The sequence below is a fragment of the Heliangelus exortis genome, chromosome 19 (genome assembly GCF_036169615.1).
Source record: "Heliangelus exortis chromosome 19, bHelExo1.hap1, whole genome shotgun sequence".
Classification (NCBI taxonomy): Eukaryota; Metazoa; Chordata; class Aves; order Apodiformes; family Trochilidae; genus Heliangelus; species Heliangelus exortis.
The window spans coordinates 10,988,612-11,004,630 of record NC_092440.1 but is presented as its reverse complement, the minus strand read 5'-3'; the positions used below and the strand labels follow the sequence as shown (position 1 = coordinate 11,004,630).

Here is a 16,019-nt window from a genome sequence, read left to right as displayed (position 1 = left end):
CTGCATCCTCCAGCCTGAAGGAAAAGCAGCCATGGAAAGAGATCAGATCAAGAGAGCAAGAGGAGGAGCTGTGGGGGCATGCAGGCTGCAAGCTGGAGCTTTGACAAGAACTTTCTTGAATTTGGTTCTTCTCTCTGACAACGTTCCCTATTTATGGACTTCCAGGAAAGCTGTCAGGTATAAGGCATGATCCAACAAACCCCTCTTGATAAGGGAAATCTAGTTGGTGATTAACAGAGATGCTGACCTGAAAAAATGGACCCACCAGTTCCTTCCAGAGGCTTACACAAAGCACCTACTGCAGCACCATGTGGAGGTTTTATGGCACCAACACATCCCCAGGGCTGTGCCCTGGCCACCCTCATCCTAATGGCCATTTCTTTTCTGAAGAGCCATGGGAAGGAGGAGGAGGATGTTCACGGATCAACATGGCTTTTCCAGAGCACATGGGCACCTCCTCATAGCCATTTCTGACTCCCTCTCTTCCACCCTGGCAGCTCCTGGTCGTGTCCCAACCTTTAATTTCTCATTCAAGTCCTCAGATTGGTAAATTCCAGATTTTTTGTAGGAAGCAGGCAGGATTGACTCTTCCATGCTCAAAAGACAGTGGTGGAGGCAGAAGCTTTGTCCCCAGAGCTCTGCCCAGAAGGACTCCTGCTCCTGCCAAGTTGTTAGCCGTGCTTTGATCAATCTTGGGAGCAAAGTGACAGAAATTCTTGTTAAAAAGCAATCAGAAACTGCAAGTGCCTCAGTGAAAGCACAGAGATATGCTGGAAAGTTCTGTGAAGGAGAGAGGAGGTCGACCAGAGTGGATCTCTCCAGAATACCTGTCTTGATGTCCAGGTCGGGTACCTGAAGAGCACAGTCTGCAGTCTGACTCCACGGCCCTTGGAGCTTTCGTCCCTTCACAGGGATTTCATGTTTATGCTGCCTACGTCTCTTGGATGAGGTTTGGGTAGGGGATTTGTGAGGGAGGGCAAGTTGGGACAGAAGGCTAAACCCTCTACAATGGTTAAGGTGGTGTTTGGTTTCTAAAATGAAACATAAAATAAAAAAATAAGCAACAAAAAGGAGAAATCACACATCATTATTGGCACACACGTGCCACAGGCAACACCGGTTTCACCCTCCAGAAATTCACAGTGCAGGGGAAGCTGCACCCTTGGGAAGGCTCCTGGGAGGCAGCCATGGTTCTGTACCCATGGACCCCTTGGGCTCTCCCCACGGGACACGCAGGGACCACATCCACGCCTCGAGGCCACAGCTCCACCTCAGCACCGTGCTCACGAGGCCACGCACAGGGGCTGCAAAGCCAGAGCCCGGGCCCAGGGGGTGAAGGAAGGGGCTGCACGTCAGCTCCTTCCTCTCCCACCTCAGAAAGAGGTTTGGATGGCTGGGAAGGAATAAACGAGACAAAGCAGAAGGGAAATAATTGGGGAGGACGAGGGGGAAGCAAAGAGAGACGAGCGCTGCATGGGCCTGACCCCGCCATCACCTCACGTCACGCCTGGTGTGAAGGCTTCATCAGCATCCAGCAGCTGAGCTTGGCAGCCATCTGTGGGGGCCCCAGGAGCACAAAACCCTTCTCCAAGGGTTTTGGACACAAACCCCTTCTCCCCCAGGAAGAAGGGATTCTTCTTCTTCCCAAGCAGATGAACATTTAGTAAGCACTCAGCAAGATGCCATACCAGGACAAACGTATGAATGCAGACAGGGAGCGTGGCACCAGCTCCTGGCGCAGCTTTGGGGAAGGATACCTCATTTCTGAGAGCACAGGGAGTTTGTTCCTGCTGCCCTCAAACAGGGCAAGATGTTACAGAAGCCCCTGACCAGCACACAAGACCTTCAGCAATGACCATTTGCTTTGGGAAGTGTTATTTACCTCAGCAATTAATTATGAAGTGAGTTGTTCATAGCCCTGTAGTCTAATGTGCCAGGAATTGAGTATCTCTAAATTTCTGCCGCCTTCTAGGACAAGAACTCAGGCCCTTTAAATTACTTTTAAATTCGTTTGCTTTTCTGCCTTTTTCTGTGTTATTTGAGGTCCCCGAGGACACAGACTGCTAATCTCTCACCTCAGGTGAAAAGAAGAGGCTGAACCACTACCAAAGGCTGTTGGTTCTTCACTGGATTAGCTGGGAAGTTACACAGGTCTTGGGAAAAATAACAAATAGAAATCCCTTTAATTCCTCTCCTTAAATTCGGCTCTGGGTTACGGATGGTAACTGGCTGACTCCCTGAGCTGCCCCAAGGGCTACAGAAGAGCTGAATTTCTAAAACAAAGTAATAAATAAGCCAAACCTGCTTTTCCATCTCAGCATTACAGCAAGGCTTACTCATCCCCATTTCTGGGGACCGTGTTTAAAAGAGACCCGCATCAAGCCACATCCTGCAGGATCAATCTGGCAGTGCTGATCCCTACCAGTTCTGCATGACTTATCAACAGCAGCACAGAACCATCCCTTTGCATTAACCCCCCAACACAACAGCCAAATGCTGCTTGAGAGTTATCAATTATTCTAATTATTTTTTGACCAAGTCACTACAAGCACAGTCCAGCATGCACCACACAGCAGCAATCCCTGTTTTATAATCAAACCTGTTATAATCAAATCTGTTCTTCCAGAGGATGGGATACCACGCAGCACTGACTACAGTGACAGTGGAATAATGCAAATTGTTGGTTATTAATGGCAAGTGTGACCACAGGCAGACAAACAGCCGTGGCGCGGGTCCGGCGCGTGGTGCGGTAGCGAGCGGCGGTCTCAGAGGGGGTGAAACACTTACTGTTGGCTATGTTGGGAGCTGTGAAACACTTACTGTTGGCTATGTTGGAAGCAGTGAAACTGTCTGCCATTCCTGAGACCTGGCTGGCAATGCTGATCTCACTGGCTCTCCGGAAGCCCCTGAACTGAGGGGCTGAAATGGGGGTGGACAGGGACGCGTTTTCCATGAAGACGGCACCATGAGACTGAACAACATCTGCTACAAAGTTGAAACAGGGAAATCAAAATGTTAGACCAACAGGACAGAGGCTGGGGAAGATGAAGGCGAGGGGAGAAAGGAGGCAAACAAAGCTGGGAGGTGCAAAAGCCTTTCAGAACTGATTGGAATGGAAAAAAAATTAAAGAAAAAAAAAAAAAAAACGAAAAACATTTCATCAGAGCTCTGGTTTGAAAAGAAAGCAAACACCACAGCAGGCAGAGACACATGTGGCTGGAGGAGCAGTCTTTGGTTAAGAGAAGCAAAACAAATAGCTCAAAAAACCCAAAACACCAAAGAAAAATCCAGGCAGACTTACTCAAGCAGCAATAACAGAAGCATGTGTCATACATAACAGATGTGAATATACACAACTTGATATACTCACATCAAGACAAAATAGTCAAGGTAAGGAGAAAGACCAAAAAAAAAAATCTTTGGAAAGAGGGTATTTGTTTCCTTGAAACATTTTTACTTGAATAAACATCTCCAAGATAATAGAATTAATGCAAAAAATAAAAACTTTAAAAAAAAAATATCAAGAAAACATTTTCATACTTGGCAGGGACTAAATTTGAACTTGTATTTTATTGCTTATGGACACAGCCAACACTTAAACTGAAGTAAGGGCTGTTGAGAGAAAGGAGCCTGGTGCTGAGCACTTACATCTCCAGCTGGTGCTGGTAGAGCAGGGAGCCCTCAGTCTGTGTGAAACCAAAGCTCCTTTTGTACAACATGCAAGCCTGGATTTTTATATCCCAGCCTGAGGTTTACCAAGTCTGGCCTAACCCTTTAGTACATAAATACAGCAAAGGAGGATTTAAAGTCGTGCTCACGTGGACACTGGAGTGAAATGGCCCTAATCTGTTCAGGATTGGCCACTTTATCATCATTTTACCACTTCCCATCTCTGCTGTGCCTGGGGAGCAGTGACTGAATTTTATTCCCAGGTACCAGACAGGGGACAGGTTTGTCCCCCTCCAGGAAGATGCCATGGGCAATACAAGCACATTATTCCCACACACCAACACTCTGCCTATTTTCAGTTTAGAGATCCTTGGATTTCATCCCAGCATCCAGCTGACCTGGGGCATCCTTTTGGCTACTGCTTCACTTCAGTATCAATCTTTTTTCCCTGGGGCTACTGATTTCCTTCTCTGTGCCCACACAAATCCTGCTGCAGTGGAAGGAGAGTATGAAGCAAAAAACGTGGAGCTGAGTGTTGGTAAAAGAGTTCTGTTCTCTGCAGGGAAAATCAGGCCACAAGCTGCTCTGTGTAAATCTTTGTGGACTGCAAGATCTGAGCCCTGGCAGGAGCCTGACCTGATGATGAGCTGCACACACCACCCACGTCATGCCTGAAAAGCCATTACCAGCATCACTTTCTCAGCACTTTCCTCCTCTTTTCACCTTGCTTTGAGCTGCTGGATTGCAAGGATCTGCAACCCAGGCAGCCCCACTGGGGCCCAGCAGGGCTTTCTTGCTGCAGAAAGCACCAGCACAAGCAGGAAAGACAATTCAAGCAAAGCCTTGAGAGAACAGGAGCCAATCCAGGACCTGCATTCAATCCCACAAAGGTCTCAAGGGTAAAGTATCTCCTTCCCATCAGCCATAATCTGGAAAAACCCTCTCATTTCTTCCTGGGTTATTCCTCCCTCTTCTTTCCTTTGTTTATACAGACTGTGAAACCTATCTGCACTTGTGTCCTCATGTCACAAATAGGTGCCCCAACTGATGGTGGCCATCACAGCTTGGTCAGAGGCTTTGTCTGCACTAAGAAAAATGCCAGGTTCAGGTTTAATTAACACCTATCAGCAAAGCTTCAATTTCTTTCTCTCCCTTAAATAAAAAACTTCTAAGGCTTGAATTAGGAAGCAGCTGGAAGACACACTGAGGCCTGTGACCCAGGAGAAGAGACTTGGTCAAATGGGATGCTGCCTGGGTTGATCCCAGCTCTGGCTCCATTAATGTGCCTTCACTCAGCTCTGCCTGAATTTATCTCCATTTTTAAGAGCCCAGAAGCTGGAAAGCAAATAAAATTAGTGGTATTTTGGGCTTGCTCTTTTAAACTCATCTCACTTTCTTGGGATTGACAGGAGAGTTTCTGAATACAATGAGTTTGAAACAAAAGAACCACCTCGACAGCCCTCCCAGCAGCATCCCAGTGTCACCAGAGGAGTCATTCTCACACCTATACAAAGCCTGACTTGCTGTAGCATTACTGAGCTGGCTGGTTCAGTATTGCCCATGCTGGTGGCAGGAGTCTGTTCCCCGGGCTCTAACCTACTCAGGTTGCTTTTGGGTTTCTCCCTTTCCCCAAGCTGCACACCCTCTGTCACAGGAAAAGGACAGTTTCTAAGAAAAATGAGGGCCAGGAAAAGGCAGGGCAGGAAGCCTGGAGAGAAAACCTGTTTTATGCATCACTGTCCCTTCAGCCAAACATCCTCCCCTACAAAGCTGCAGTGACAGCAACTTCCAGATGGGATTTGATTTAAAAAATCCCTAATAAGATATTTCCTAAAGTCCATGTATGAGCTTTACCAAATCCTTTGTGCAATTTAGAAACCCAGGGGCTTGCCTGGGGAGTGCTGAGGTGACCAGGGTGGGACACTGGAGATGCTGCTACACCAGCACAGCCTGACCCCAGCACCTGCTCCACAAGGGACACAGAGGTGACATCCCCAGCCACAGCTCCTGCCCTTCCCAGGAAGGTTTCCCAGACAAACACCTTCATCCCAGGGTGATGATGGCTGGGCCAGGATCAGCAAGACTTCCATCAGGATTACCTGTTCCTTCTTGTCACTCTATAAGGACAGGGGTGCCCTGGGTGTACTGCACTGAAGTGTACTTTGCACCATGCCTGAGGGGAGAATTTATCAGCACAAGGGAGCTCCAGGAAGAGGAGAATAAAGCTTGAGCAGTGCTCTGAGCACCCTCTCTCCCAACAGAGGATCTGCAGCTGCTCTGACTGCAGCACACACGTGGAGGTTGGTGCAATGAACTGAGATTTAATTGCACTTCCACAAAGGGGGGGACAGAAAAGCAAAATCACTTTTTTTTCCCCACCTTTGGATCTATCAATACTCATTCCAGGGCTGTGCCTTTTCATTTATGGACTCATTTGTCAATGTTCTCACTAATTGTTTCCCACTAAGTGAGCAGCACTGGGCCATCCTCCTAATGCACTGCTGGCACTGCTTTAAGTCCTTGAAGTATCTGAATTGGCAGATTTCAATGTGTGCTATTTGCTGGCTGAGCTGGGGGACTGATGTGGGAAATACTGAAAAGAATTAAAAAAATATACAAAGATCAAGTAAAAAAGAATAATTAAAAAATAGAAAAAGCCAGCCAGCTGCTCAGCACAGCCCCCGCTTGCACTGGAGTCCCTGCTCAGCACTGGGCACTCCACTGCTGCTGCCCTGAGATCAAGAGCAGCAACACACTGCTGTTGGCTCCAAGTTTTTATGATTCTGGAAACTTCCCTCAGGCCAGTGGCTTCACCACTTGGTAGTGTCAAGCCAAGCACTGCTCAGTCACACTGTGTTCTTTCAACACAAGGTAAAGAGCAGAGAAGCTTCTGAAGCCTCTGTCCTGCCAGCAGGAAATCTCAGATGACAGCTGAATGGCATTTCATCAGAGACCTCCACAGTGATTAATTAATAGTGCCAGCTCCCTTCCCTCTGTTAGGTTACAGGACATTATGGCACAGGCAGCATGGCAACTGCACACCTAAAAACCATCTGCATCCTCAAAAGGCAAAGGGAGAGACTGTCTGGAACAGTCAGCAATGTTGCCAACCTGTATGACCACATCATGTACTGGGCTGCTCAGACACAGGGAGGGTCAGCTTGTTAAAGACAGCAAGGCAGCAGAACCAAGCTCCCAATGCTTTAAAAAAAAGGGTGAGAAGGGGCAAGTAAGACACATGGGGAAGAGAAAGCTAAACCAAACTCAAGTCTCATTAAGATTGCAGATGTAGCACCAGCCAGAACCAGAAAACACGAGGCCATGCAGCATTTGTGATGGAAAATAAGGGAAAAGGAACGCACCAAACTTTGCTTTTAAGACGGAAGTCAAGAAATCAATTTTAAAATGCCAACATGTACATCCACCTGGGGGGCTGAAAGCCTCAGTCACTGTATTCAGCAGAGCCACAAGGAGTGTCCAAACAGAAATAATCAAATGGATAAAATCTGGTCTGATACAGACATTAATTAGATTTGTGGCCATGGGGCTGAGTGCTGGGGTGACACAGCAGCACAGGGGACACCACACCAGCAGGGGCTCTCCCTGTCTGTGCCAAAGCCTCCTGCCAGCAGCAGAGCCACCACAGCTGGAGAAAAAGAAATATCTGGCAGTCATCTCCCCTTCCAGCATCAGCACCAGAACAGGGCAGTGTTTGTAACCCCACCTTGTCCTTTGCAGGGTGGGTCTCTGAGTTATAACCATATAATAACCATATAATCTCATGTAATGATTTCATGTGGCACAGCCTGAGACACAGCACGAAGATTTCAACCCCAGGAGGCAACAGTAGGATCTCCAAAAAGCACCCCAAGTACCCCAACACCATAGACAATACAAAAGTGTAGATTACACACACTCAACAAAACCAGCACTCTTATTGGAAACATCTTGCCAATTCAGTACAGGAACAGGGATACTTGTTTCCATGAAGCTGTCCTGCTGCTGGAGAGCACCCAGAGGGCTACTTTCCATGAGGAGGATGGGATTGTTCTGGATTGTCTCGACTAGAAGCAGATGGGGAAAAAAACAAAAACAAAACAACAACAAAACAGAAGGACAGAGAACAACAGACATGCGGCCACGAAGTGTTAAACGTACAAACAGTTACAACTGAGCACTTCAACTATGAGTCTTCAATGAAAGGACAACCTTCAAATAGAGTAAAAGAAACAACATGGGTGACTTTCCAAATAGACTCACATCAGAGAGATTAACTGGTAGCAGAGGAGAGCACAACGATGGCATTTCAAATACAAAAGAAAAGGGAGTCCTCTCAACCAGCTTCTCCAATGGGCCAAATCCATAAATACCCAGCAGATCCAGAGAAATCTTTTTACTACGTGGAAAAAAAAGTATGCTCTAAGGGGACATTTACTTAAATCAGTCTCAGCCTACACAGTGCAAAGCACAGGAGTAAGCAAGGATGTCAATTTGATTTCACTCTGCAAGTTGGTTGTAATGAAACAGGGACCCAACAGTCGGTACAGATGGGAGAATGAGGGGAGGGGGGAAGTCCAAGAGGCTTTTTGAATCATGGACTTTAAAAAAAGCCAGATATCTGCACAGGGAAATATGCACCAGTGTTCCAGGTTTTGTAGAGAACTAATTATAACTGAGCACCTGAATTTTACATGACTGCCAAATGATGAAATGTAATTATGGTGGCAGTTGTGCCCTGCAGCGACAGCCCTGCTAACTTCAGGAGCAGCTTTGCAAATCATGGTTAGAACAGCACCTCTGGGTGATGTGTAAAGCACAACACTGAAATTCTGACTCTGGTGGAAATAGCCTGTTCCTTTATGATAAGCAAATGAAGAGGCTTTGTCTTACATAAGATAATTTGAAGCTGCTGTTTTGTCAGTTTTAGTCACCACAGCAGAGTAGCATCTCATAAAATAATAAGGCTAAAACCTGAAGTGGGTTTTGAAATCACTCCACCCTTCTTAGAGTTGAATTAATTGCTGTTTAATTCCTCCCCACCACACAGCAAGTGACTCTCCAGACACAGCCATCCCAAAGGTCTAGGGAGGCACAGCAAATGAAGAAGGTCCCTGGATCTTCTGGAACACAACAGCAACCAGAATGCAAGTTGCTCATTGTCAATGGGACCTCTACCTCTGGCTGCAGTGAGAACAGGGAATTTGAAATGTATTTAAAAGCAAGAAGGTAAGCTGCTTAGAATTTATTTGTTAAGAATAAATCACTTGCAGCTGATACCTAGAACACACCTAAAAATCAAACTGCTTTTCAAGCTGTTATAGATTCTCCAAGCTGCTGTAACTGAACTGGGTACAAATGAGAGTGGATTCATTAAATGTTGCAGCAAGATCTTTTCTAAATTTGGTAAGTGAGTGGGGCCTGAGAGTGGAGAAAGTATTTTATTCATTTTATTAAACCAGGGGTTTAGTTTATGCTCATTTAACTAACTCAGCTTCCAGATTCAGCACTTACAATGCAATCTTTAAATACATTGATACACAGGGGACCACTGCTTTGCACTGCCAATTTAGAAGTGATGCAGAGTATCACCAGAATTATTCAATTGTAGATAAATATTCCTCTTCATTTACTCCTGCATGATTCAAATACTAAACAAAAGGAAAGCTAACAGAGTTTTTTGGAAAAAAACAACCCAGTACTAAATCTAGCTGGTGGCTTTGATATTCTATCTGGTTTGCCAGAGTGATTTCTTCTGTGCTCTAAATCTAGTTTTAACTAGAGACTCTCAGTTGCAATGTTGGCTTTAAGAAGCCATTGACTACCAACTTCTAACATAGGAAGATTTATGGTGCAATCATTCTTCCTGCCCTAAAGCCCTAACCCTGCAGGGAGCCAAAGTTTTAGGTGAAGCAGAGAAGTCAAATTTCCTTCTGCATGGTGATGAGCTTCCCCAGGAGCTCCTTGCAACGAGAGCCTGCAACAGACCAAGAGAGTCTGTGCACAGAAGTGAGGTGAAGATGGCAGGAAATATCATTTATTTTATATTATTATCAGATCCACTGCAAGAGCACTGATGTAATGGGAGCTGAGACAGGGCATGGTCAGGACACAGCTGTTTCAAATGCAAGTGGGTAAGACAACAGGGCATGCACACAGCCATTCTGGAGTTTATTACTGCTGCAGCTGGGGTAGAGCAAGTGAACAGGGCACTGATGGCAGAGGAACCCTAGGAAGACAAAGTGTCTCACTAGCAAGGTGACAAGGGCACCAGCCCCTGTGTCTACAGTCCCATCAGAAAGCACAGGTTGCAACCATCTCATTGTCTCACTGGTGATTCTGCTCTTTCCAGTCTTCAAACATCCGAAGTTCTAAACTCAGCCAAGTTCATCCCATTCCATTTGGCCCCAGTCACAAGCACCAGCTTGTGTGTAGAACAGGGACCTTCACAGAGAGGTCACTCAGTAGCTGATGGCCTTTGTGTGACAACTGAAGGGCACACGGGTCCCAAGGCATGGATTTTGTTGGAAGAAAACTACTTTTCTGTACATCAGGAATAAGGCTAACATTATAGGGCCAATTCTCTTTCTTGGCATTCCGAATTGTTTTAATAATTTCATGTGCAGTGTAGACATAACCCTTTGGACAGTTAGGAAGGATCCAAAGTGACTTACCCAGAACAGCAGAATTTCCATCCCCCAGTGGGAACCTCTGGTAACGAGGAATATTAAAGGGGGGTAAAAGGTAGAATTTCCTCTCCAGAAGAGGCTCGAGGCGTGAAGCAGATGGGTCTGCAGGGTGGAACAGGTTATAGACCTGCTGACAGGCTGGTCTGAGCTGAAAGACTGAAAAGATGAAGAGAAAAAAAACCCCTCAAGTATCAAATGGTTATTAGAATACTGTAAGTGTTTTTTAAAAAGGACAACTATTACCTCAAAGAAAAGCGCTACAGGTTTATCACCTCCCTTCAGTCAATTTAGTCAATTGAAACAATTTATCACAATATTTATAGGCTCAAAAATTGCTTTTAGTGTCTGGAAGCACATTGCAAATAAATTGCAGAGTCAGTAGTGGCTGGAGCACACAGTGAGCTGCTTCCTTACAGTGCAATAAATATTATAAATTTAGTTTTAACCAATTTGCCTCATCAAATTCCTGGATTTGGAGCAGGAGGTGCTTCCAGCATCCACTAAGCAAGCTCAGCAGCTCCCATCAGGACTTACTGTCAAGAGCTGGGATGACAGTTTTTCGGAGTGCAAGGACCAGACCCAGGGGAGAACCAAAGAGGAAGAAATCAGTGATCTCAAATTCAAACTTCCCAATATTCCCTCCATCCAACATAGTGGAGCTGCTGGAACGCCTGGATCCTGGGTCATTTCTCAGCACACTAGAATGTAAACTGGGACAAGAAGAGAAAAGAAACTCAGGCTTTTATTCATGCTGGTTTTTCATAATTGAATGATAGAGAAGTGACAGTGAACATCGTTTCTATGTCTTTAGTGCAGGAGCTGTGGCAATCAACCCATCATGCCTCAGAACTGGAGTTCTGTAAGCCAGTAAAACCTCTCCCCAAGCAATTACCCCATTTCATTGGTGTAATTTAGACTGTACAAATCCAAGCTTTGAGTGGGTTCATTTACACACTCCTTTTTTTCCTCAAAATTGTTTTTCTTTGAGGAGCCAAAATCTTGGCTGCTGCTAGTAGGACAGTCATTTGCAAGATAAATAACCAGCAAGCCAGAATCACTGGAGTAGCAGGGGGAAAAAGCAGGTTTGCAGCAATTCACTCCACTGCACATGTTACTGCTACGCTTTCTGCTGCCAGCACTTGAGTTCCTTCCATCACTTTATTCTCAAATGTTATGGAAAGCTGGGCTTACCCATTTCTTCCTCGTGGAAGTGGTTGGACAAATGTTATAGGATTGAAAGGGATATAGAAAAAGAAAATAGGAGAGAGAAAAAGAAAGATCAAGATCTGCAAGAGGATTTCTAATATCCTTATGCACCACACTCACCCCACAGCTCCCATGCACAGGTAGGGCCTTCACTGGGAATGGGAATCTGGGGCAGGCAACTCATATAGTCATATATAGTCATACATAGTCATATAGCCATATAGTAACCTCTATTTCTTGTGTACCCAGGACTCTCCCACTTCTATTTTGCACGAGGCCACAGATATCAAGATACAACCAACCTACTTCTCAACCTGAGCCAAACAACTCCAGATAATTGTACTCAAACATAAAGCTGTAAAACATCTCCAGCTTTCCTCCCTCCTTTCAGGTGTCAAATACCTGTAAAACTGAACCTGTGTGCAGTGCAGGCTGAACAACACAGGTTTAACACAGATTTAAGGTCATGTATCCCTTGGACACTGAGGAAGAAGCAACAGGAGCTCTTTGATGAAAATCTCAGGAACCAATTCCCACATTAGGAAAAGATGTTGCTTTGCAGCCAGATCAGACAGTGAGATGACAGATTCCTAATGCCAATAACCTGCTTCACAAAAGGGTTTCTGAAATTTTTCTGTTACCACCCAAAAGCTATGTATAATAACTGCAGTTTCTTTTGCTGTGCAAGTTCTACAGTTTCAGACAGCAGCCTGGCTGGGTTATCATCACTATAATTTGAAGCAGAGAGTCAAAGACAAAGTACCAGCAGTCACTTAGAGTGTTTGCAAACATTTTAAAAAACATCTGCACAGGTTCTATAAGACATGCAGGATAAATGGATAGCACAACAGTTGGTTTGGATAAAAGGTTTGCTGGCCCGGAGTCAGGGATGATGCAAATGCACCAGAGTCCTGCCAGCTCTGCAGCCCCGACCCAGAACCCAGGGGGTCCCTGGCACTCCCTGTGCAGTACCATGGGCTCATCAAGGCCACTTCTGTCCCCAGAGCTGGCAGCCCAGCTGTGCTGACAGGAACAGGGCTGCTCACACCCCAGCATCTGGAGCACCCCAGCAGTTTGCTCACACCCCCAGCACTGCAAATACTCACACGTTTGAGAGGAAAAATGGGTTCAACTTGGTTTTCCTGCTTAGGCTCAGCCCAGAGACAGCACCTTGCTGACTGCCTCTCCCAAAGGATGCTAAAAACCCTTCTTCTTCTCCTGCCACACTGCTGGGTCTTGTCTCAAGGTGCACACAGGCACAGTGCTGTTCTCCTGGTTCCCAACCCCAGGGAAATCACAAGCTCACTTATGCCAGACACACGTATGGTGGCAAGTCAAAACAGTGATGTCAACAGCAAGAGGAACAGGAGGTTACAGCAGTGACAGCTGAAATGAGAGTGTTCCCATTGCTGCCATGTGAAGGAGCTTCCCTCAGATCACACTGCCACGAGGCACAACACTGCAATGGATTTGAAAACAAGCCCTGGGTGAAGCTCCAATTACTGGAGCTGACAAGACTGCAACTGCACAAGGAATACAAAGTTCTTTAGAGCACCTTCAGTTTTGCTGAGGAGAGAGTGACAGGCCCATGATTCAAGCAAAGGCACAAAAGGAAAAACCATCCTGATGGCAGATGTGTTTGGATGCAAGGGGTTTTTGGACCATTCCCCCCATCTTCCCTTCCTGGGGAACAGAAGAGAAGGAGAGCACTCGCATCACTCGGCCCTTTTGGAAGGCTTCTCTCCTTTTCCTGGGAACTTTATAGTCTTTTTAGCAATCAAAGAAAAGAGCCAAGGGGAAGTCTGAATTCATCGTGCTCCAAGCAACCCACAGTGCCCTGCTCTCCCTTTAAAAAGCAGCAGATGTACTGTGTGCATTAATTAAACAAGAGCTTATGGATTTCAGAAGCAAATCAACTCGTTTACAATAATACAAGTACAGCACAGCCAGAAATAATGTAGTTGTACAGAAGGAGTGAATTTAAAAATAAATGTGTGGCTGTAATCTCCAGATGCTGCTCTGGCTTGCTGGGCATTATCCCAGGGAAAGGGAGTTGGTTTGATACATGAATAAAAATGAGAGCCTTTAGCACAAGCTGAAATCTGCCATCAACATGGACAGAAAGGCCCCCATGTGCCAGGCTGCCCATCTGCTGAGCTCATTAGGAAAACTTGGCTCTGTCCTGACAATCTCCTGCACAAAGCTGCATCACATCAAGGCTTGGTTTTCCTCTGGGAAAATCATTATTTGGTGAGAGTCCAAAGGGGCATTCTGATGGTGCTGCTCAGTAATGAGGGCTGGAGGCACAAGGTCCAGGGCCAGGCCCAGGAGTGCCACCTCCTGTTGTCACCCAGGAGGGGAAAAGCTGAGTCACTGCACCTGAGAGCAGAGGGAGAGGTGTGGAGAGAGCTTGTACAGCAGCTTCCATCTGCCCCTTTCCCAAAGGGAGGGAATCTTGCTCTGGAGCTGTGGGAAGAGACTCACTGCTTTTGACCTGTAGGCTAAATTAAAAAGATTTAAACCACTCCCTAAATGAAGTGAAAATGCATTGACCCATCAGTGCACTGAGCTCCAACAGCCCCTTCCAGGACCCCCCAAGTGCTTCATGCTGGGAGTGGGCACAGTTATTTGGAGGTGGAAGAGGAAGGAGCAGGACAAAGCTACTGGAAATGACAAACTCTGCAATCCATTATCCACATCAGGCCCAGTGCTTATTCTAAAATAAATGTAAAGCTGCAACAAGATGCCAGCCCACTCTCCTCAGCTGAGTCTGTGCCCCTGAGGTCAAGAACAAGGAGGAGAAAGAGCACATCTCTGCATGACTTGTATTTCCTCCTGTACTCTACAGGAGGCTGTTTTGATAAGGTAGGAACAAGAGACTCATTGCCTTTTATTAACCTGCTGGAAATAGCTGAGAAGCTCATTGTGGTTTCTGTAAATGCAGCTGCCTTGCTGAATTTAGTGTCTCTGTGCACCAGCAACATTCACTTTGATACTTTCCTATGAATCTTTTCCAAAAGGGCCCATGCTGTGGCAGGACAACACGGAGCAACGTTTGCAAGCAGGGAAGGAGGGACAGAAGGTTGCAGGATGAGTCTTCAGCTCAGGGCAAAAAGAGCCACCTGGGGCACAGCTGCAATGCTGATAATGGTGTTTGCTGGTGGAAGGACATTGCTCCCCAGTACCAGTGACAGGGGGAAGAGGGATTAAGAGGATGTGGCAGTTCCTGCAGGTCTGCAGGAGGAAAAGGTCTGGGCTGCTCAGTTTCACAGTCAGAAAAAGCCTCCAGGCTTACAGAAGTAACTTACAGATCTGCAACAATGGAAAGACTCCTATGAAATTTTCATGAGTTATGCTAAAGGATACATTTCTGAAAGTTCATTTGAAGCAGCTCAGGAATGTGATCCGGGGGCTCTGATAACGAGTGACTAATTTGTAACATGACCTCTGTGCAAGGGAGCAGCCCTGGCAGGGGACAGAGGAACAAGCCCCTGAGCCTGCTCAGTACAGGGGACTTGGGTTCCTTTGCCAAACAGACAGAACAATCCTCACGTGCAGCTGATGCCTGCTGCACAAAGCAGTGAATCTGCTTGGGTTTAGGATGTCTCATCCAGAGCACCCTGACACCAGAACCCTGCTCCTGCTCCAGGACAGGCACTGCAACTCAATCTCACACTTGAACTGGACCAAAACCAGCTGAGGACACTCAGCTCACCCCCACCTTTCCCAGGATCAGGTCAGCCAACTCAAAATCAACGTTCAGAGATGCTTTGTAATGAATACAACACTGAGTTCCCAGTTCTGCCTCACCTGCCTTCTCTCACACTATTTCTACATTTGCTTTCTGATCTCCATCCTGCAATTACAGCACCACAAAAAAGGCAGCTCCCTCACTACCTCAAACTACTGTCAAACTGTTTGACTACTGTCAAACTCCAGGATGAAAGCTTCTTGCAGTTGTAATCCAGGTGCAGTAGAGCTGTTGGATTCTCCCACTGCCACTGAGCAAGAGTGCTGTTAATTTATTTTTTTTGCATATATACCACAATGAAATTTATACCCCTCTGATGAAAATTCTACACTTTCCTCCACCTTGCTTATCAGAGGATGACAAAGCAGTACTCGAGTTTCACAGCTGCACCAGCCTCAGAATACTGCTGCTTCTGTTCCTTCCAAATTTTACCTTGAAAGAAAGGCTTGATGCTGCTTTATTGTGTCCAATTCATAGGTTGATGAATCACTCCTTTTCCGTGGCAGCTGCTTCTTTGGATCTTCTCCGTTGCTCCGGGGAATATCAATGTTGCTCCTGCTGAGGTGTCTGCTGGCTTCCAGATTAGAGCCACTGGAACAATAGCTGTTGTTCACCATTATTCCAGGAGAGAGCAGATCAGTATCCTGGGATTTGATAGAGATAAACTCAGTACTTTTGACAGCTGAGTCAGGAATACACTGACACTA

General features: G+C 46.1%; 1 protein-coding gene across 12 annotated transcripts in view; it reads right to left on the bottom strand.

Annotated features, from left to right (window-relative positions):
• Positions 1-16,019, bottom strand: part of PITPNM2 (phosphatidylinositol transfer protein membrane associated 2) — a 127,522-nt gene that overhangs the window by 11,375 nt on the left and 100,128 nt on the right. For 2 of the 12 annotated variants that reach the window (XM_071763708.1, XM_071763709.1), the window contains 6 exons: positions 15,745-15,956; positions 10,890-11,065; positions 10,341-10,511; positions 7,584-7,733; positions 2,821-2,985; positions 828-1,031 (listed from right to left, as the gene is read on the bottom strand). In XM_071763708.1, the coding sequence (XP_071619809.1) occupies positions 828-1,031; positions 2,821-2,985; positions 7,584-7,733; positions 10,341-10,511; positions 10,890-11,065; positions 15,745-15,956 (1,078 nt within the window). Of the gene's footprint in view, positions 1-827; positions 1,032-2,820; positions 2,986-7,583; positions 7,734-7,819; positions 8,066-9,656; positions 9,896-10,340; positions 10,512-10,889; positions 11,066-15,744; positions 15,957-16,019 lie in introns of those variants that run through there. The other 10 variants (XM_071763710.1, XR_011729786.1, XR_011729785.1 and 7 more) reach the window with 10 other exon arrangements.